The sequence below is a fragment of the Phyllostomus hastatus genome, unplaced genomic scaffold (assembly GCF_019186645.2).
Source record: "Phyllostomus hastatus isolate PE091 unplaced genomic scaffold, TTU_PhHast_1.1 phas_contig_113, whole genome shotgun sequence".
In the NCBI taxonomy this organism is placed as follows: domain Eukaryota; kingdom Metazoa; phylum Chordata; class Mammalia; order Chiroptera; family Phyllostomidae; genus Phyllostomus; species Phyllostomus hastatus.
The window spans coordinates 14,635,357-14,658,943 of NW_025333530.1; the positions used below are offsets into that span (position 1 = coordinate 14,635,357).

Sequence of the window (23,587 nt, forward strand, 5' to 3'; positions counted from 1 at the left end):
GCATATTGGGAGAATGCTCTAACCAGGACCTACACTTCTGTGTCTTTAATTTCAACAGCTATTCCAAACTTTAATGTCTTTCCTAAAGTTCTTGCCCATCCTGCTATTTATTCTTCACACTCAGATGACCTTGCCTCTACTTCACTAGAAAGATACAGACTTCTAATTTCCACTTGCAGATTTTTCTCCTGTTATACCATCTGTGGAAAAGGCCCCACCATTCCAAAGCTAATCCCTCCAACTTTTGTGTCTGATCAGGGATCCTGTCAATGCCCCTTCTGTCTTCAATTTGTCCTTTGACTTCCACATCCCTGTTTGGTGTTCTGACTTGTTTTCCTTTGTAGTTGTATTCATTCATTCACTCTGGCTTCTATCCTAATTTTTTTAAATCGCTGTAGCTAATATTACCATATTGCCAAATTAACTTCAACATCCTTACTTTAAGTTCTCTTTAACATAATGTAGCTGAATCACTCCACTGAAATTCTGCCCTTGGCTTCTAATTTTTCTTTCCACCTCTAACCATACCCTCAACCCAAAACTTTTACTTATGCTCAGGCTTCCCCAGGATACATTACTTACTGTGTCTCTCAACAAATGCCACTTCCCGACTATATGTTTTCTTCCAGTCTTGTTTAACCAAAAAGTTTCCACTCTGTAGTATATAGCTGTTCTATTACACATCAACTCAAGGATCTCCTTTAGGAAATCTTCCCAGGTCAACAACATGCCCAATCTGAAACTGTTCTCACTTCTGTTTACCTTACAACCCCTTCATATCCATCTCTGCCATTCACTAGTTATGTGACCATTTATCAAACCTGGTCTTAAATAATGAGGACACTGCCTAATTTACAGGCTTTGTTTGCTTGCTTGTTTATTTGTTTTGTAAGATTTTATTTCTTTTTAAAGAGCGAGGGGAGGGAGAAAGAGGTAGAGAAATATCAATCTGTTGCCTCTCCCCACCCCAACCGGGGACCTGGCCCCCAACTCAGACATGTGCCCAGACGTTTTGCAAAGGACGTCCAACACACCAGTCAGGGCATACTTTAAATTCCAAAACTGCTGGCATACTGGGCGCTTTAGTCAATGTGACTTTGTTCCTCATATTTGCATAGTTTCCTGTGGCTGGTAAGGGAATTGGAGGAATTGGTTTCCCATCCTGATACAGGATGAGGGGAAAACCGGGAAAACTAAAGAAAGGCAATGGGCTGAGCTGGAGATAGGTTGGCACCTGCTCTGCCCTAACTTTACGTGTTTGGCTTAGGACCCTCTGTGTCTTCGTAACACGATCACGGCCTAGTAAAAGCGCTACAGTGCCTCCCAGGGCTACCTTCCCACATTCTCAGACGTGAAAACACCTTACGCAAAAGTCGAGATTGACAGTCCAAAAAAATTTTAAAAGGCGGGGGGGGGGGGGGCAGTGAGCATGCGCCTTTCCTCCAAACCGGCCTTCCGGGCTTCCATGAGCGGCTGCCCCAAGCAATGCCTGTTTCGCTGCGGAATCCCACCTTTCTTCACGTGCAGTCTGACCTCATCTTTAGTACTCACTTTCCCTTCTGTGGCTGAAGAAGCTAAATTAAACAGCAAAATTCCAGAAAGACAGTAGGACGACTAAATATCTCGGACCGGCTCAAACACAGGAGACCTGACCTTGGGAGCGGGACGGGGTCCTTCGGTGGGTCCTCTCGAGGGGTGACATTCAGCTGGCCTGGAGGACCACAGAATTTCCATCCGGCAACCATGGCCCAATTTGTCCGTAACCTCGCAGAGAAGGCCCCAGTGCTAGTAAATGGTGAGCGCGGCGTCAGCCTACCGGAGTGGGTAAACAGCATGACCGGACGCCCGCGACGGCCTGAAGAAGACGCGGGCTGTGGGAATCCGCGGGGCCCGTGGGAGCTGGGAGGGAAAGGCCTGAAGGTCGGGGGACCTGGAGGCAGATGTACGGCTCCTTTGGCCTTCTACTCTCCTGGCTTGCAGCTTGGGTTCTCAGTGCACCCTACCAATTGTGGATTGTGAAGGCCGCAGTGCAGGGGGATGTGTGCTGGAAGCCCGGCGCGGCCGCCATTAAGCTCCTTAGGGCGGGGATACGGCTCTGCTAGGAAAGCAAGAGCAGAGATGTGTGACAGGACATAAATTCTACCTCATCAGGCCGGCTGGTTCTTAATAGAGTATTTTCAAGTCTACAGAAGCTTTTATGGTTGAGTAACTTTCTGAACGTTGACTTTGCTTTCTATCCTGCGGGATTCTGAGGGAATTTTTAGGTGGTATTGGATTTCAGGGACGAATATCCCTTCCCCAGTAAGCATAAAAAGGGTTGTATGTAAACAGTAGTTAGTCCTTCTTATTATAGGTGAGTATTCATAGTGTTTTCCGTTTGAAAAATCTGAAGCTTTACTAGTAAAGCGCTGTATTTCAGAACAGCCCTGAATAGTCACAGCTCTGAGTAGCAGTCTGCTCTGTTTGTAAATACTTCCGCTCTCTGCTGGGTAGCAAGGTATGAGGTAAGTTAAACTGACACAAGCTTCCCCACATTACATTGAGTTGTCCTATCTTCTTTTCACCGGGCACCACATCAGCCTTGCGGTTGCCTTCAAAGGCCGAATGTAATTTTAAAGACTCTATAAATGTAACTACTCCTTAACAGTTAAGCGAGAGCTTGGCACTGCCGCCTGGTAGAAACAAGGTGCCGGGCTGGGTAAAACAAGGATAGAGGGCTGGATTCCACCGTGGGCCTTGTGTTTGCTACCTGTGGCCTAGCTTCTCTAGAGTATGACAGTTTTTCAATCTTTCCTTGCCTTCCATGACCTTGACAGTTTTAAGGTATCTGTGTAAGTATTTGTTTAGGTATCCTAAACAGATGTTCCCCAATCTAGATTTGTCTTGTGTTTTTCTCATGATTATTCTGGAGCTATGGGTTTTAAGAATACCACAGAAGTGAAGTGCTCTAATCACATATCAAGACGTATGTGATATCCATATAACGTCACTGGTGAAATTAGCTTTCATCACTTTGTTAAGGTAATGTTCCCTAGGTTTCTTCACTGTAAAGTTACCACATTTCCCTTTCCATATTTTGTTCTTTAGAAGCAAGTGACTAAGTCTAGCCCCTGATGTAGGGGGTGGGGAGAGGAGTAGCAGCAGTCATCCGCAGGGTTTCCATCTTCTAGAAAGATCGAGTATCTGTGTACCTTTAAATGGAATTTTCTATGAGAGATATGTCTCTTCCCCGTTTATTTGTTCAGTTACTTATTATATGGACTCATGTACATTTATTTCATATTTCATACCTCCAGTAGTATGTTATTTATTTTCTTGCTGAAATTGTTGCAGCCTTGGCCTTTGAGAACTCCTTCAGTTTGGCACCTCTATCCCTTTGATATGCCCCCTTTACTTGCTGGTACTATAAGATGCTTCAGACTCATCTTTTATTTTCCCTGCCATAGACTCAGCCATTTCTCCAAGGAGCCGTAGTTCTTTTTATTGGACAGTGGTATTTTGTAACTAAAATCTAGGCACTAGATATATACCTTGCTACTAGACTACTATATCATTGCTGCTAGGCCCTCTTAGTGAACAAGATTGTGTGTGCACACACTAAGCCATGTGTATACCTGCATACATATAAATTATTTCTGTATCCATCTGCATATATGTATTAAACCAAACATGAATCCATATGAATGTCTCCAGCTCTAATCCAGTACCACAGTATTTATTCTTGCTTCTGTTCTTTCCTACCAGTAATTTATCTCCTAAAGTATAGTGTTTGTGTACAGTATACTGATTTTTTTAAAGGGTGAAATATCTGTGTTTTGGGGTTTACATTTTAAAGAGAGTTACACAGACTTTGTGCTTTTTGATTGCCCCATCTTCAGGCATTCATAATTCTATTTAGAGAAATATCTCTTCATGCTTTTTGTCTGCCTAAAGATTTACCTATAGTCCTAAGCACAAAGGATGAGGGAAATAATAATTCTAAGAGTAAACAACAGGCAGTTAGTAACAGGAAAAGTATGAAAAGCCTTCGATCTGCCTTTCAACAATAGACACTTCATGGATGCTCATGCATTTGTGCTTTTATTACATTTGTCTTGTAATTTTTTTTAATAAAATGCCTTTCTTTTGCTGAAATCACTACCATACTCTCACATCTACACTGATTGTTTAAAATCTTTTTTCCTTGAGGAATTTCAGCTTAGTAATAGATTCAAGTTTTGGCTGCTCTTAACAATACATATAGGTTTTATTTTTATTGTTTTAGGTGTTTTGAAGGAGGGTTAGCTGTGCTTTTGTTAAAGATTTAATCCAACACATATTGATGAAGATATAAAAATGGGTACTAATTATAATTCCATCTGGATTTGTGACCAATATTGTGACAAGTTTTAATCTTTTCTGTAGGATGCCATTCTACGTAGCTCCTTCCCTCCCCTACTGTACCTCTTCCCTCCAAATTTTCTATAACACCACCAAGGAAGTGTTACATTGCTGCTGTTTTTTTAATCCAACTTCTAGTAACTATGGTTAACTAGATTTCTCATTCATAAGTAAAGTAACAGTACTAGCTGCCCACTAGTGAAATCCTGGCATAATTGAATATGCTTATAGTATCTTGCCTAATTGAACGTCCCTGGGACACAGGTGTTCTGCATCTTTAAAAGCCTTTTATTCCCTGGCTGGTGTGGCTTAGTGGCTTAAGTGCCAGCCTGCAAACCAAAGGGTCACTGGTTCCATTCCTAGTCAGGGCATGTGCCTGGGTTGGAGGTTAGATCCCTCAGTAGGGGGTGTGCAGGGGGCAACCACACATTGATGTTTCCCTTCCTCTCTCCCTTCCTTCCCCTCTCTCTAAAAATAAATAAAATCCCCCCCCCCCCCCAAAAAAAAGTGTTTTATTACCAGGAGCTGCTTTGGCTTTTCACACTGGCTGCACATTTCATACAAGCAGTGAATGAATGTGATACATAAATAAACATTTCTGTCCAGCCCACACATCTGCTTCTTTCGGTCTCTATTGAGTTCATCCTGTTTTGTTTTGTTTTCCAGCTGCTGTAACTTACTCAAAACCTCGACTGGCCACATTTTGGCACTATGCCAAGGTTGAGCTGATTCCTCCAACCCCTGCTGAGATCCCAACAGCTATACAGAGCTTGAAAAAAATAGTCAATAGTGCTCAAACTGGTAGCTTCAGACAGCTCACAGTTAAGGTAACTATGTGTTAAATGAAAACTTATACATAAAAGAAAATGTCTTCCCTTGGGATTTTCCCGATTGTTTTGATTACTATATACATTTTCCATTGAGGCTGAAACTAACATAATGAGAATCTCTTTCTTGACTATCGAGTTATTAGGCTATTATATATCTTACTTTTCTATATGTTTTATAACAAAAAAGTGAGCATTTACTGGGCAACTTTTTTCCCCTTCCTATTTTACTTAGTATACTAAAATAGGATGGCTTTGACTGGTATGGCTCAGTGGGTTGGACGTCCTCCCTCAAACTGAGGTTCAGTTATCAGTCAGGACACATGCCTGGATTGTGGGCCAGGACCCGGTTGGCATACTGATGGATGTTGCCCAGAAGCAACTGATAGATGTTTCTCTCCCTCTCTTTCTCCCTCCTTTACCCTCTCTCTAAAAGTAAATAAATGAAATAGGATGTCTTATTTTTGCTGATTCTATACCTTTTTTCATCTCTAGTCCTGGAACTATTCCAAATTTGGTCAAAAGATCTCTTGGAATATATCACAGTTAGGCAGCTCACATTCATATGAAGGATAAAAATATCAAAACCTAGCAACCATATATTATGAAATGAAGGGTTATTGAATTATGTGAAGATAAAATCTAAAGACCTGGAGATTGTGTTTTATGTTTGCTTGCATGATCAAAGCATAGGATTAAAAAACCCTAAATAACTAAATTATTGCTGACTTAATGCCCTGGCCAGGTAACTTGGTTGGAGTATCTTCCCAATACACCAAGATTACAGGTTCAGTCCCCAGTTAGGGCACATAGAGGAATCAGCCATTGAATGCATAGATAAGTAGAACAACAAACCATTGTCTGTCTGTCTGTCTCTCTCTTTCCCGCCCTCCCTCTCTGCCCTCTCTCCCCCCTCCTTCCTCTCTCTCTAAAATCAATAAATATAATAAATAAATTATTGCTGACTTAAGAATCCACATCCTGGAAAAGATGGTTAATTTTTTTCAGAAAACTTCCAATATGTCTGGTTTAATTTGAAGGGGGAAATTCCTTTGCAGGTGCTGAAAGGTAAAGGCTCAATTTTGTTGTGGAAAGTTGCTTTTTTTCAACTAGAGTTTCAAGATCCATATTTGCACTTGCATGTAACACTGTTTTCTGGAACTATAGATATACTTTTCTCTTCGGGGCAGTAAAACATTGATCTGTAAAACTGAATAATTACTGAATACAAGTGAAGGCAAATAATAAATAAAAATGATGTCTAAAGGAGAATACAGGCCCTTTTATCTAAATGTCTGTTCAAAGACTTGCCTTCTCATAGCCATCCTTTCATATGAATGCCCTGTCTAAAAGTGTCAGCTGTTTCTAGGATGTGGGTTGTTTGGGGGCTCATAAAGTATCTTATAAACTAAAAACTAAAGTGTTAAGTCAGCTCAGATCTTTAAAGAATGCTTTGAAAGAATTTATAAGCTCACCCTGGCTGGTGTGGCTCAGTGGGCTAAGTGCTGGCCTGTGAACCAAAGGGTCAAAGGTTTGATTCCCAGTCAGGGCACATGCCTGGGTTATGGGCCAGGTCCCCAGTAGGGGGGTGCCCAAGAGGCAACCACACATTGGTGTTTCTCTCCCTCTTTCTCCTTCCCCCCTCTCTAAAAATAAATAAAGTTTAAAAAAAAAGAATTTATAAGCTCTAGACTACTTACCTTACATAATTGAAATTTCAGGGGTTCTCAATTGAAGAAAGTTAACATCAGTAATTCTTGACTTTAACTAAAACTACCCTCTAACTTTAATAACATCCTTATATTCTTTTTCAGGAAGCTGTGCTGAATGGTTTGGTGGCCACTGAGGTGTGGATGTGGTTTTACATTGGCGAAATCATAGGCAAGCGTGGCATCATTGGCTATAATGTTTGAAGATCAACCTTTAACATCTATTTCTTTTTGGTTTATTATTTGAATGTTCTTGGACCATGAATAATCAGAATGGTATTTGAATTAAAAAAAAAGGTATTTCAAAATCAGTGTTTCTGTATCAAACACTTCATGGAAAGGTCAATTTCTCTTGATATTAGGTTGGGTTGTCTTTTGTTTTAATAACGTTAATACAACCTTTAACAGGAACCTAAACAACAAAACAAACACACAAGCAAAATATAACCAAAGACACTGAAACACAGAACAGGCTGACAGTGACCAGAGGGGAGAGGGGAGGGAATTTCAGGGGAAAAGGGGAAGGGTTTACAGGAACAAGTATAAAGGACACATGGACAAAAACTAAGTGGAAGATGGAAGTGGGAGGGAGGTGTGGAGGGTTGTGGGGGTGGGCTGGTATGCGAGTAAAACACAGAAAACTGTACTTAAACAACAATTAAAATAAAATAAAACATTAATACAGCTCTAAATGCATGTCTGCTTAGCCTGAAAATGGAAAGCATATATGTGAATATACCAATCTGGTATATATATTTCTGAGGAAAACATTTTAATTTAAAGGTTGGAAATATGTTACTTCAAAAAAAGTCGGGAAAAGGACCTTGAGAAAACTAGAATTTGCTGCAGTGGAAATAGTAATACCATGTATTAGAGTTATATCATGTTAGTAGTTAACAAAATTTGGATAGTTTCTCTTTGCTAAAATGAGAGAAAGATCTTTCTGACAACACCTATGTCTGATATAAATGTTGGGATATTTGGTGGTATTCCAAGTATGTATCTTTATAACATCTTTAACACCAGGACAGTGAAAGAGCCATGACCTACATTATTCTATCTGGTTTTATGATTTTTAGGAACCATCTTTGCCAAAACAAAATACTCTATGAGTATTTAAACAGGGTTATTACTTAGTATCATCCATAGATCTAAAAAGTATATTATGTCCTGCCCTGACCAGTGTGGCTCAGTGGGCTGGGCATCTTCCCTCAAAAAGAAACGTCACTGGTTTGATTCCCAGTCAGGGCACATGCCTGGGTTGTGGGCCAGGTCCCCAATGGGGGCATGCAAGAGGCAACCGAACGATGTTTCTCTTCCTCTCTCTCTCTCCTTCCCTTCTCTCTAAAAGTAAATAAATAAAATCTTTTTGAAAGTATATCCTAAAACAAATAGAAGTGATTGGTTATCAGTTTATCATCTTAAGCCATTTTATTGAGGATATAGGAGAGACTTAATCATTCATTGGCTTTTTGCAGATCTTAGCATCTTTGAATAGCTCATTGGTACTTTCTGAATCCATTCAGACAACTACTTGAGCTTAATAAAGGTCACAGCTCTTCTAATTGATAGATGATCTCTATAGAGACTGCTACTCTTCTGAAATAGAAAGTAATGTCTAACACTGCTTCTGCAATAAACATTTTGATAATTGATACTAATTGGTCCAAATTGATACTATCTCTTTTCAAAAACCATTCGATAATTTAAAATATGCATAGCAGAAGACTAAAAAGATGCTACTACAATAATGGTCTTCTTTATGGATTTTTCTTTTTCATGCACTATTAAAATTAACCAAGAACTTTTACATTTATATGTAATGTGTTTTTTTTTAAAACCAAATTGTCACCCCAGAAAGTTTTCAGAATAAACATTTACTACTCATGTCACTGCTTCCTCCTCTGTCATACAGCACATGTCTTATGTATAGAGATCTTACATGTATGGATCAAGCAGTGAGCTTCCTTGAGTGGCCACTTGACTTCACCAGGCCTGTTACTTTTTGCCTTCCTAAATCTTAAATGTCCTGTCGTCTAGCAGAGAACTATTTAGGCTGCCTTTTACTGAATTTGTTTGTGCCAAGTGTTTGGCACTAACAACTCATACCTCAGATATTTATAGCGTACCTCCTAAGCCCTGACACTACAAAACTGTATTGAACTGTTTCACAAGAATTTGGGCTGAGACAGGTAATTAAGCATGTAATACAATAATATGATGTGCTGTGATGAGGGAAGTGGAAGGTGATACTATGTATACCTCAGCATTATTCTGTTTGGATAAGTTTCTTTTTCCACTCAAGATATCATATACACCTAAGTATTAACTTTTGCCATGATTTCTAAGGATAGCTCAATACTATATACTTTTTAACATTTCATATTTGTATAGCATTTTACCTTTTCAAAGCACTTGTACTATTTCATTTAGCTCTCAAATTTTCTTTGAGGCACAAGGCATTTAAGTCAGGAACTAAGCAGCAGAAACAAATGATATGGCTAGGGTCCCATGAGTTGGGTTTGCTTGTTTTTAATTTATTGATTTTAGAGAGGAAGTGAAGGTTGAGTTTGTGTGTGCCTTGATGGGGATGGAACCAGCAACCTTGGCATATCAGGATGATGCTCTAACCAACTTCATGCTCTAGCCTGAGCTACCCAGCCAGGGCAGAATCCCTTGAGTTTTAAGAGATGGAACCACTATTTGGGCCCAGGTGATTGTCCCATGTTGTTTGTCCCCTGACCACCTCTCAGACCTTGCTACTTTATATTTTCACAGTTCCATTCTGTATCACTTTGTGTATATTCTCAGTCCAGTTTGCCTTACCATCAAGCTATTTAAGCTTTACTGTCTCATCAGATGTCAGCCTACCTAATCTTATATATTAATATTTCCTAGTTAGTGTGGTTTTATTTCTACCAAAACATGAATTGGTACAATTGTGATCACTCCTGAGATGAATAAAGTAGCAGTTCCCCCAGAGAATCCTGTAGCAAGGGAATTTACACTAGTCCTGCCTACCAAAAGAAAGACACTGATGCTAATAAAATACTGACCTGCAAGGCCTTTGACAATCTGCCTTCAGTGTTGCCTTCATCTCATTTTGCTAGCAACCATTGTTTCAACCACACCATTTCTAACCACTCTCCATAAAAACTCCCAGATTTAAATCTCATCATCAGGTTATATGGAGGTGGGGAGGGGGTGGCAAGGTAGGTTTACAGTTGTGAGTATGCGCAACAGTTTATTCTTGTATTATTAATTATTGTGTTTGTATTATTTGTCTTGTTACTGTTATTATTTTGTATCCTTATGATTTATCTTTTAGGTAATAATGGTTGGTAATTTACCTACTTTTGCTCACCCCTACATACCTACTGCTCCTGATTGTTAGCATTTTCTACCAGTCACTAGGCCACTCTTATTTCTTGACAATTTTTTCTCTTGGCTCACTACCACTCTACAAAACTACTTCTATCTTAATTCTTGGCAATTTCAACATACACATGGATCAGTGGATTTCAAAGTACGGTCCCTGGACTGCATCAGCAGCCGCATCACTAGGAAACTTAGAATTAAAAATTCTCAGGCTCTACCTGGAAACTCTGAGGGTGGGATCTGGCAATCTGTTTTAATTAGCTTTTGTATCATTTTGATTAAGGCTAAAGATTGACATAAATGATCCAACAAACTGGCTTCTCAGTTCTTAAAAAGTCCAATGATTATATATTTCACCTTCCTTCAGCACCCATCTCATTCCAATGTCTTTACTGATAATTACTACTCCATAGTTTGAATCTCATGCATCCCTCTCCCTGACCACTTATTATCTTTCCAGTTCATTCCCTCTAATATCACAACTACTTCAATTCAGAGTCACCATGATCATTAACAAATTGATCTTCCCCACTACCTGGATGTCCTCTTTTCCTTTCTTACCCAACTTATTTGTATACCATCATCAGCCACAATCATTCTCTTGAATACACCGTCAACTTTTTTGCTTCTCATTCACTGTTGTACTCGCCAAAATCACAACGTTGGCTAAAGTGTACCTGCCCTGCACAGTTAGCTGAATGGAGTTGGAGAAAACAAAGTGGCTAGTCACACTTTATGTTCATGATCAGAACCTTAAGAAATCACTTAATACTACCTGACAGTCATACTGTATTTCTTTTGGGCCATGATTATCTCCTTCAACAGATTACTTGCTTTCTGCTTAACTAAGAAAATGAAAGCAATTGTAGAACTTCCATTGACTACCACATCATCAACTCGGTACTTTGCATTTACTATTACTAGATTGTTTATGCTCCCTTTTTTTTTTTTGACTCTTCACCTGAGGACATGATTATTGATATTACTGATTTTAGAGGGAGAGTGAGGGAGAAACACTGATCGATTGCCTCCTATACACACCTTGGCTGGGAGTTGCCTCCCAAATGCATCCCAATGGGGTATCAAACCTACAGCCTAGGTATGTGCCCTCACTGGGAATTGAACCCACAACCTTCTGGTGTAGGATGACACTGAACAACCTGGCCAGGGCTGTTTATGCCCCTTTTTAAAGCCAATCCCTCCACTCAATGTCGTGCCATCATTTCTCCCCCTTCCTACCTACATCATTAGTTTTTTCATTTAGTGTTTCTATGAGTTTCTAAAAAGTTATCAATACTGCCCCCAATTTCTGTTCTCTCTTGAATGCACTCCAGTTAGGTGTTTATTCCTGCCACTCCACTGAAACTGCTCTTTTTACACAGTAAATGCAAATCACTACTCAGTCTTCATTTAATTTGACCTTTCAGCAGTATTTGACTTAGCTGAGTATTTCCTCCTGCTTGATGCACTTTCTTTTTATTTTTTATTATATTCTTTGGTGAAAAGGAAAGGTACGGTTTATTCAAAAGTTATACAGGTTTAGAATGCCAGAATGTCACCATTAAGTCCCAAAGTCTCTTTAAAACACCCATAAACACACAGTCCAGCCTCCCCTTGCCAAACCCGGCCAGTCAGGGGTACCGTATTGTAGAAAAAGAAAATAGCAGTCTGTAGCTCACCTAGGCTCCTATTCTTAATCCAAAACCGCATCCTCATGGCAAGCCTTCTGCATCCTTTCAAACCACTAAGAGAGCTCCACATCGCTGCTACATCTTGCTTTCCTGCTTCCTAAACCACGTGGTCAAGGGAGCCCCCTCTCCACTCCCCAAACTGCATGGTTAAGCTCCAGTATGGCTGCCATGCCTGGGTTTAAATCTCTGAGAGGATCTTCCTCCATAACCCCATTTCTGACTCTTGCTACAATCAGCTACATCTGCCAGTAGTCTGGTTTCTTCTGCCTTTCTCAGCTGCCATTGTTAGTTAGTCCATGGCCCCATGATGTGGAGCCACCTCCAAGCCACTCTCCTACACATAGGAAGCCCCTCTGAATACATCACATCACAGCTTAGAGTCACATACATCTCCCTGGCTCCGTTCAGGCACAGGTTTTAATATTATTAAAACACTGACCAAGTTACTCCCATTACAATGCCCCCTTTCATATATAACCCTTTATATTATTAAAAAGGACAATGGGCAAATGTCTCATCTTCTTGTAGCTACTTCTGGCTGGGCATGGCTGCTCTTCTACCTACCCTTGGGTCTGGGAGTCCCTAAAAGGTGGGGGGGGTGGGGATAGAGGATGGCTTTCCCGTGAAGGGAAGGACCTTGCAGGATCCAGGTCAGTTTGCTATTACCAGGGAGTGGCAGGCTTGATGTCCAAATGCTGGCATTACTTGACAGTTGATATCCTTGTCATATTCTGGAGGTAACAGATTTGGCAAAAGGGTTAGAAGGCACAATTAAACCATAATCACTAAATGACAAAGGCAGGAACTAATTTTTCAATGTCCCACATTAGGAAAAGAATGGCTTATCAGGAGGAAGGTGTGCAAGTCATGCTACACCTGTCCAAAGCCCTTTTGCCTACTATACTGATGAACTTTCTGATACACTTGACTTCTAGAGCTTGTCTTTGGCCTTTCTTATTCCTTAATTTTTGTTTACATTTCAGTGTCCTCTTCTGGTTCCCCCTTTTCCTGGCCTTCTATCTTTAGAATATCCCAAAGATAAGGCTCAGTACTTCTGTACTCGTTTCATTGGTGATCTCATCCAGTCTTATGGTTTTAAATAACATCTATGTACTGATGACTTTCAAATTTAATGTCTAGTCAATACCTATCCTCTAAACTTTAAAAATATATGTCACTGCCTATTTGATATCTCCACTTGGGTCTTTAATAGACATCTCAAAATTAACATGACCAAAATTGAACTGATTTTCTTCCCCATCACCATCTCAAACTTATTCCACAGTTTTTTCCCTCTTGGCTGATGACAACTCCATCCTTCTAAATTTTTAGACTAAAATCCTTTGTAGTTATCCTTGACTGCTATCTCTTATATCCCCATATCAATCCATGAAGTCCTATTGGTTCTACATTAAAAATATATCCAGAGCCCTGTCTGGTGTTGCTCAGTGGATTGAGCACCAGCCTGTAAACCTAAAGGTAGTCAGTTTGATTCCCGATCAGGACACATGTCTGGGTTGCAGTCCAGGTCCCCCACTGGGAGTGTGCAAGAAGCAGCCTTCTCTCACACATCGATGTTTCTCTTTCATACTTTCTCCCTCCCTTACCCTCTCTAAAAATTTTATATATATATATATATATATATATATATATATATATAATTAAATTATTAATATATATTAAAATGTATATATAAAATTTGTCCAGAATCTGACCATTTCTTACCATCTCACTGCTAACACCAAGGCACTATCATCTCTTACTAGGATTGTTAAAATGGCCTCCTACTTCCAAGCTTACCTGTCTACAGTCTATTCTTCACATCAGTCAGAGTAATCCTATCCAATTCTTACGTAGGACTATGTCACTCCACTACTCAGAGCCTTTCAGTGGCTTCCACCTCACTCAGATTCAAAGCTAAATTCTGTGGACTGCAAGACCCAACAAGATCTGACTTTCTATTATATCTCCAACCTCATCTCCTACCACCCTTACCCTTTCTCATGCTGCTTCACTGGCCCCCTTGTTCTTCCTTTAACACACCAGGCAACTCCTGGACCCTAAGCTTCAAATGCCATTCCACAACACAAGATATTCCCAGGTCTGGTTCCCTCACTTCATTCAATGTTTTCATTGTGAGGTTCCCCAACCACCCTAATTACAATTGCAAGAAACCTCTCTCCAAATATTCTTTTCCCTTACCTTATTTTTCCCCCAAAATTTCAACTTGTATTCTACATTATTTACTGGTTTTATGTTTATTTTTAATTGTTATACCTTGCTAAAATAAATGCAAGTCCCACAAAGGCAGATATTTTTAAAAATCTGTTTTGTTCATTAATAAATCCCTAGCTCCAAGCACATAGAGTTTTCTCAATATGGATGTGATCAATAAATTAATTTATCCATTCATGAATCCATACCTTCATAAATGCTGTTCCCTCTGCCTTCATGTCAGCCCTCTCTACTGATATATCTCTGTTCCATTTTCAAAACCAGTTAATAACTTCTTTCCAAAAATCTTTTCTGATTTTCCCAAAATGCTTCCCCTTGACCTCCTGTTGGGCCTCTTACAGCAAACATCATCGCAAACATCATCGTACTCTAATATTTTTACATTTGTGTATTTCCCTTACTAAACTGTAAGCATTTTAAGGAAGGCACAGTATCTAATTCACCTTTGTAATCCTAGCCTATCACCCTACCTGGCTTGTGTACAGTAGTTTTTCAAATAATGAAATAGCAAACTCTACTTACTGTGCTTGGTGCTGGATTGATAAATAACAGAGTTTAGTAGCAGTTTGCCACAGAGGGAGATGCAGGCCTGGGGGACTCATTTCCTGAAGGCCTGTAGACTGGAACTGCTACAAAGCTGATTCCAGATGAGTCACTTCTACATCTCAACCTCTAACTCTGAAATGGAGATTTTGATCCCTGATTAGCAGCCTTTCTCTACCAAACAAGGTTAATACAGGGCTGCTTTTGCATAAGGCCTAGGAGAGAAGAATGAGAAGGTGGGTGGTAGAAGATCCCTTTACAGAAGACCTAGCCTGATATCCCAGAAATTCCTTAGGAACTGATAATCCCTCTTTCTTTGCCAAGCCTGGATATCAAGATTTATATCCTTAGTAGAACTGAAAGAAGCACATCGTTATATGTTTACAGCACCACGCTTTTCCTTATAGGATTTACCCATGCAATCTTTGGATGGGTTTTTTTAATAAGAATTAACATGTCAGACTTCTTGCACAAAGCAAGGTTATCTTTAGAGGCTCCACGTTTTAATGCATTCTGGTATTGTCAAATATAAAAGCAATTAAAACATCATTGGGTGGTTTTGAATTACAGCCTACTTGTTAAAATAGCTATTGTTTCCTCTAAGGACAGCTTGCTTTTTTACCTGTGATGTCATCTCACTCTAAGTCTCAGGAGGATAGGGAACTGACTAGAACAAGTGAGTAAATATGTTCTGAAATAACAATGAATTCTAAGGTGATGGTAGAAAAGTGGTTACCAATTTTAATGACCCTCAGATGGAGTATCTATACTCCATGTAAGAAAGCCATGTAAACCCAGATTAGTGGAAGGAAGGCAGGAAGGCAGGCAGGAAGGAAAGCAGAGAAGGAAGGAAGGAAGGAAGGAAGGAAGGAAGGGAGGAAGGAAGGAAGGAAGGAAAGGGAAGGAAAAGAAAGAAAGAAAGAGAAAGAAAGAAAAAAGAAAGAAAAAGAAAGAAAGAAAGAAAGAAAGAAAAAGAAAGAAAGAAAGAAAAGAAAGAAAAGAGAAAGGAAGAAAGAAAAGTCTTAGCCACATAAATATTAAGAGTGATATTTTGATTGTCATTACCTTGAACCCTGTTATGGTTTCATCTGTCCTGATTATGCTAGTAGAAGTATGCTTATAATACCCATATTACTACTACAATGGGGAAACTAATTTTCATTTCACCCGAGACTTCAAATTTCACCCCCACTGCACTGAGGGTCAACACTAACACCAAATGGCCCTTGGTTTGGGACTCTTGAGTTTGTTTGCTCAACCATCACCATCTGCCCCATCCACCCATTCCAGAAGACAGCTGCCTATAAAGACTGATAACCTAAAGTTACACACAGAAAAGCCTCAAGAACACAAATCAGCAACAAAACCTATTTTTCTCTTAAATCAGTATCTACAGCTGCATGTTTTCTTATTTGTCCATCTCATCTACAGCAAAGGACCCTTGAAGGTAAGCATAAGTCACTCATCTTGGAAGATTTAAAAGAATGTTACTCTCCTCCCTTTTCAGTGCAAAATGAAATGAAGTAAAACCATTTCCTGAGGTGAGTGAGCCACGGGAAGGGGACTGGATTGTTGGACTTAATTTCTGGTTTCCTAACTCTAACCATATCCTCTACTCTCAGATGTTTCATTTGGTATTGGCACTGTGAGGAATAGGAGCGAGGAAGGAAGATGGTTTGCTTTTTACATTTTTATTCAGAAATGTACACTGAACTCTAACCCTCATGTAAGACACTCCATTTCAATTTTAACAGAACCAACTAATTCCTAACATATAATTTGTGTCAGAACCTTGATATTTCCTGAATTTTAAGCAATAGAATTTGTTAGATATTAATAGAGAGGGCTCAGAATAGTGAAGAGAATAAGGCTAAAGAAGAGAGGCTGAAACCTAGTCCTAAACATTTTTAAAGGTTGCCGTGGCTGGTGTGGCTCAGTGGATTGAGTGCCATCCTGCGAACCAAAGGGTTGCCAGTTCAATTCCCAGTCAGGGCACATGCCTGGGTTGCAGGCCATGTCCCCACTAGGGGGCACAATGATAGGCAGCCACACACTGATGTTTCTCTCCCTCTCTTTCTCTTTTCCTTCCCCTCTGTCTAAAAATAAATAAGTAAAATCTTTAATTTTAAAAACTGTTAAATAAAAGGTTAATTAACCAGTGATCATTTAACTACTTGATGTCTACCTATAATGTTTCAAAATAAGTTCTAAGTTTTTTTAATTAAGTTTATTGGGGGGTAACATTGGTTAATAACATCATATAAATTTCAGGTGTACAACTTCATAATGCAATATCTGTATATTGTGTGCTCACCACCCAAGTCTAGTCTGTCACTACATATTGATTATCATTTACCCTCTTAGTCTTCTCTCTGCTCTCCAAGTTCTCAGTTTTTAAACTTGATATCAGACCCTCATGTACCTTCACATATGAGAGACATTAGTAAATGTAGCTTTTAATTTAGGCTTACATGTTTGTATCAGAGATTATAAGGCCTTTGCCTTGTGCAATAATGGCCATGTTCTCATGGTTTTGTCTGTGTTTTTTTTTTTTACTTTAGTTACCTACCAAAACACTGTGCATTTTTTAAGTCTAGGAACTAATGACTAAATACTTTGCACATTGTAATCTAGAATCAAAAACATGTCAAAACAACCTTACCCAACTGGCCTTGAGAAAGGCAACCTTTAGAAAATCTTCCAAGCCAGCCACAATTGCTGAAAAGAAAATAACCAAGTGCTAATCAGTCAAAGAGTTTCTTCAAGTGACAAGAAATTCTAGTCTTTTAATACTAACACCTTCACTTGTAGAAATTCATCTCAGAATTCAGGAATTGGTAGCTTCTAGTTCCTCTGAGAATATTCCTAATGAACAAGTTTTCCACCTAGCTAAGGGGATGGCTTTCTGGAATTACATTGCAGAACCTAGGTTATAATTAACTCAGACTTCCTCCTTCTCTTGTACCTTGGCCATGATCTTAATCCTCACCTAGATTTTCCATCCTATCTATGGATAAAAATTTGTTCTAAATTAGATCAACTGAACTATAGTTCTATTAGTGTAAGATAAGTTGGCACTGGTGGCTGAAAGGAATCTTAAACCAATTTTAGACCATTTAGTTAGATACTAAGCATGACAAAAATAGAAAGTTAGACATCCCAGTGGGAGGGTAATATTGCTCAGTTTTACCTTTTTTCTCCCTGTAGTGAAAAAAACATTACTTGCTAATGCTATTAAGTCTAGTAAATTTTTAAAAAATAATTTGGAGGCAAACAAAATGTTTCCAATTCTAGGAACTGTGGCATTGATAATACACAGAAAGAATGAAAAGGGGTGGTAAATTGGGAGAGACTTTAGAACTTAGCAGCTTTCAACTGAATGGATTTAAAGTCATATTTAAATGATGATCAGCTAGGTCCATTGCTACTTTATCTAAAGAGCTCAAAGACCACCCTGACTAGTGTGGTTCAGTAAGTTGGGTGGCCTCCTGCAAACCGAAGTGTTACTGGTTCAATTCCCGGTGAGGGTACATGGCCAGGTTGTAGACCAGGTCCCAGGTGTGGAGTGTGCAAGAGGCAACTGAATGATGTTGTTTCTCTCCCTCTCTTTCTCTCTCCTTCCCCCTCTCTCTAGGAATAGACAAATAAAATCTTTTAAAATAAATAAATAAATAGTTCAAAGACCTATCCTATATTATCGCTTTGATTCCTAGAACTTTGCAAGAAAGGATTATGAGATAGAGTAGAATCAACTGTGTTGCAGGTGTGAAAGTTGAGATTTAAAGAAGTTGTTATGCACTTTCACTTACATGCAAGAGAAATACCTTACCTACTACATAAAGAAGAAAATATAGCCCTGGCCATGTGGTTTAATTGGTTGGAGCATCATCCAGTACACCAAAAGGTTGCAAGTTTGATTCCCATTCAGGGAACATACCTAGGTTGTGGGTTTGATCCCTGGTCGGAGGACATCTGGGAAGCAACTGAGTGATGTTTCTGTCTCTCTAAAATCAATAAAAAAACATATCCTCAGGTAAGAATTAAAAAATAATAATAACCATTAAATAAGTAAAATATAAACTGTCCAACATGAACTCCTTAGTTTCCTCCCCTTCACCTCAAACTGGTCTATTTCTGATTACACCCTTCCTTCCTTTCTCTGGTCCAAGAGGAAGACATTTAGGACATTCTTTCTAAAATGATCCTTCTACATTTGCCCTTGATTCTCTTTCTTTTTACACTACAGTGATCTCTCCCTATCCCTCCCCCATTGTCATTTGTTCATTTATTTATTTATTTAAAAATGTATTATAATAGGTCATATTAAGTGCTTGGGACACTGACATAAAGGACACATTTCTTACCTTCAAAGGGCTCACAGTCTAGTAGAAGAGGTAGAAAAATAAATAATTACAAATCACACAATTACGATATAGCACATAAAGATCAACAAGAGAGTCTGCACAATATGCAATGATTGTACACCCAGGAAAGGTTGAGGAAGGCTGGGGTGGAAGCAATGACAGCTGAGCTGAGTGTAAAAATTAGCTAAAAGGACAAGACAGGAAAGAAGGATATTTTATTTTTTTAAGATTTTTTTATTATTTATTTTCAGAGAGAGGAGAAGGGAGGGAGAAAGATAGGGAAAGAAACATCAATGTGTAGTTGCCTCTAGCATGCCCCACACTGGGGACCTGGCCCATAATCCAGGCATGTGCCCTGACTGGGAATCGAACAGACGACCCTTTAGTTTGCAGGCCAGGGCTCAATCCACTGAGCAACACCATCCAGGGCAGAAAAAGAGTATTTTAGACAGGGAATAACATGTACCAAAGCATGACCATACAAGAGAATTCAAGTTCAGTAACACAAGAACACAAGGAATAGATATGTGTTAAAGGCAAAGAGTAAGGGAAAATTAGACAAAATAATGAAAGACCTTGAAGATGATAAAGAATGAATAAAGTGTCTTATGGATGGAAGTAATATGGTCAGATTCACGTTTTAAAAAATTCAGTCTTGTAGCAGAGAATGATTAGACTGGGAACAATTGCAGTAAACCTGAAAAGAAATGGGCAACTGGGAGTGCATGGCAGTACAATTAGAGGAGGGAATACTGAAAGAGGCAAACTTCAGTGTAAAGAGGAATTCAGTTTAAGGACATACAAATAAGGAGGCCCAACAGAGTGTCGAATACATGTGTCTAAAATTAAAAAGAGTGTTTGTGCTGGAGACATAAATTTGGAAGTCACAAGCACATAGAGAGTGACTGGGGCCTTGAGTATGAGATGAGATTGCTCAAGAAGAGTAAGTAAGCTCCATGAGGAGAAGGCAGGCATTTTTGTATTGTTTATTGCTATATTCCTGGCACTTAGAACTGTTCCTGGCATGTAGTGAGCCTTCAGTAAGTATTTAAATCAATAAAAGAAATAATGGAATGAGGGCTAAGAACATAACTGAGAAATATCAACACTAAGGGGTGGACACAGGGAAAGAAGCCAGTGGCTTCTCCCTCCCTTCTTTCTCTTTCTCCCTCCCTCTCTTTCTCCCTCCCTTCCCCTCTCTCTAAAAATAAATCAACAAAATCTTTCAAAAGAGAGAGACTGAGAGAAACATCAGTTGGTTGCCTTTCACATACCCTCAACTGGGGACCTGGCCCACAACCCAGGCATATGCCCTGACTGGGAATCCAACTAGTGACCCTTTGGTTCAGCACTCAATCCACTGAGCCACATCAGTCAGGATGTCCCTGTATGTTTTAAAACACCCCCTCCCTCATTACTTCACACACTTCTTTCTCTGCCACTATCCCGTCAGTCACTTTATTCCTCTTTGTTGTTCTCTAGATATGCTCCCCTCAGGCCTTCTACATTTGCTGGTTATACTTGAAATGCTCTTTCCTCAGACATCATTTGGCTTACTCTCTCATTTCCTTCAGTGGTCTGTTCAGATATCCCCTTAACCCAAAGGTCTTTCCTGGCCATCCTATAAACTATCGCATCTCAGCATTTCCAAACTCTGTACTCTCTTTATCCTATTAATACAGCACTTGTCACCAACCGACGTATTATAGTCATTTATTTATTGCCTGTATCCCTTCACTAGACTGTGAGCACCTATAAAGTATACCTATGAAAAGCACCACCCTTGAAGAAGCAGAGATAACCGAGAGACTATTCCTGCCCTTGAGGAGCCCACAGTTCAGTGAGTCATGTAACCTAACAAGTAATTAGTGTGGAAATGCTCAAAGCACTTGGCTGCAGGAGTCTGAGGCCCCAGGGACAGTGCTGTTTGGGTCAGTAATTACAGTACTCTTCAGCCTGGGTGGCAGTGAAAACCATAAGTTTAAGAAAATATGAGAAATGAAAAGCACTCCGGATACACCAGTGTTTAAGGGGTGAAGGCCAGAGAAAGGAAGCTGAGACGAAATAATCAAAGTGAAGAAAAGCTGAAAGAATGGAGTCAGTGCTTTTATAGTATACTACTAAGACCCATAAGCAATGAGAATCCGTTACAATTTACCATGTGTCAGCTAATATTCTAAGCATGTCCATATGTTCACATATTAAACCTCACAACAACCCAGGGAGTTAGGCAATGGTATGACACTGTTTTACTGAGAGGAAACTGATTCACTCACCCAAGCGAACACACCTACAGAGAAATAAAGATTAGAACCCAAGCAGTTTGAGCTTGTACTCTTAATCACTATGTTGTTGTCCGTAATACTACACTGACTATTCTAGCTCTATGCCTTTTCCTATTTCATTGAGTTCTATTAAGAGTCAGGTACTGTTCTAGGCTCTGTATGTAGAATAGTGAAACAAAGTCCTTCCCTTCATGGAGCTCATATCCTTGTAGGGGAAACTGACATTGAACAAGTCAACAAATGCATAATAATAAGTGCTGTGAAGAAAAGTGAAACAAGGATAATGTGTCATTAACAATAGGGGGTAGGTAGCCCCTCTGAGGAGGTGACATTTAAGTAGAGATCTGGAGAGAAAGAGAGGAGCCAAGAGGTATCGGGGGTAAGAACAATCCAGGCAGAGGAAATGGCAAGTGTGAAAGCCTTAAGGTGTGAGTGTGCCTGGTGTGTTCCAGAAACAGAAAGGAGGTCAAAGCAGTAAAACACAATTAAATGGCGCAGGGCGCAGGGGGCGTGCAGGGCAAGATATGAGGTCAGAAAGATATGAAAAGGTTTCCAGGACATATTGTTAAGTGAAAAAGATTAAAGGGTCAGGTATAGTAGTTTAAATGGTATAATCACATTGAGTAAAGAAAATATGTATGTGTATACACGCATATATACACACATATATCTTCTGACATATTAGAATACAAATTTTCCAGTAATTATCTTTTTATTTTATATTCTTCCATACTCAAACTTTTTACCTTGCATGAATTATTTTTATAATAACCAAAACGTAGCTTAACAAATAAACTCAACCATCTGTTCAGCAGCTCCAGCTACAGTCCTTCTCTCCTCTCCGAAGAGCTGCCTCCACTTTCTTCTTGCTTTCTCCATTTCCCCCTCAACCAAGTATATTCTGACTTTGGGTTTCACCTTTCTCTTGCAACTGCTGTTAACGAGATTATCTGTGACTTCTCTAGGACTATGAAGAACACACTTTAGTCCTTTTGCTTCTTGACCTTTATTCCACTTGACATTGTTTACAGCTCATCTGTCTGAAAGTCTTTTTCTCCTCTGACTTCCTTCTTACCTCATTTGACCTCACTGAGCATTCTCAGTCTCCTTTCATGGGCTACTTAAATTTTTTAAAATTTATTAATTTTTAGAAAAAGAGAGAGAGAGAAACATTGATTCGTTGTTCCACTTATTTATGCATTCATTGGTTGCTTCTTGTATGTGCCCTGACCAGAGATCCAACCCTTGGTGTATCAGGGCGATGTTTTAATCACCTGAGCTACACACCCAGCGCTCATTCATTAATTTTTGTTAGCCCACCTGGTAGACTCTGGTTTCTTCTGGTTTTGGTTTTGACCTCTTTACCTATATGTGCTACACACACTCTTTCTGTGTGGACTCATCCATGCCCATGGTTTTTAGACAGTATAGGGACTTTGGCCAGGGAATGGAAAAACATTGGGTGGCCAGGAAGCCAAGTTAAGACCAGGTGGCCAGAGGATGTGGAATCCATTGAATTTTTTTAATTTTTTAAGGATATTATTTTTTATTTATTTTTTGAGAGAGGGGAAGGGAGGGAGAAAGAGAGGGAAAGAAGCATCAGTCGGTTGTCTCTTGCACGCCTCCAACTGGGGACCTGGCCAGCAACTCAGGCATGTACCCTGACTGGGTATCAAAGTGGCAACCTTTTGATTTGCAGGCCAGCGCTCAGTCCACAGACCTACACCAGCCAGGGTGAAACCATTGTTTTGCATGTGCAATTGATCAAGGTTTGGCCCCCATAGGACTTTTCTAGGGCGGTGGTAATGAGCAACACAACCATCTTGCCTGCACAGCACAGGTGCAAGATAGTTGCCAAATGGCCTGACAGAAGGAGGAAGTAACTTCTTCCTGACATAGAAAATTCTACTTCCTGAACCCCTCACAAGCCCACCTTTTCAGACCAGCCTGCTTTTTCATCAGCTTATAAAAGAAACCAAGCAGACCCAGCCCCGGAGCCAGTTCAGAGGACCTTCCTTTCCTCAAGCATAAGCTTAATAAAATCTGTCTGGAAATTTCTTTGGGGTTTCCTCTTGATTTCTATCTTAGGAAACTAAAGAACCCCAATCCTGGTAAGAGTTTCAACTACCACCTCTGTGCTTCCAATTCTCAAATCTATATTTTTAGCCTTTTCTT

The 23,587-nt window shown here is 39.6% G+C and overlaps 1 protein-coding gene across 1 annotated transcript; it reads left to right on the plus strand.

Annotated features, from left to right (window-relative positions):
- Nucleotides 1–1,637: 1,637 nt before the first annotated feature.
- ATP5MG (ATP synthase membrane subunit g) lies at nucleotides 1,638–7,224 on the plus strand. Its single transcript, XM_045838930.1, has 3 exons — nucleotides 1,638–1,795; nucleotides 5,047–5,207; nucleotides 7,022–7,224. The coding sequence occupies exons 1-3, from the start codon at nucleotides 1,744–1,746 to the stop codon at nucleotides 7,118–7,120; spliced, it is 312 nt and encodes a 103-aa protein (XP_045694886.1). The 5' UTR covers nucleotides 1,638–1,743; the 3' UTR covers nucleotides 7,121–7,224.
- Nucleotides 7,225–23,587: the final 16,363 nt, after the last annotated feature.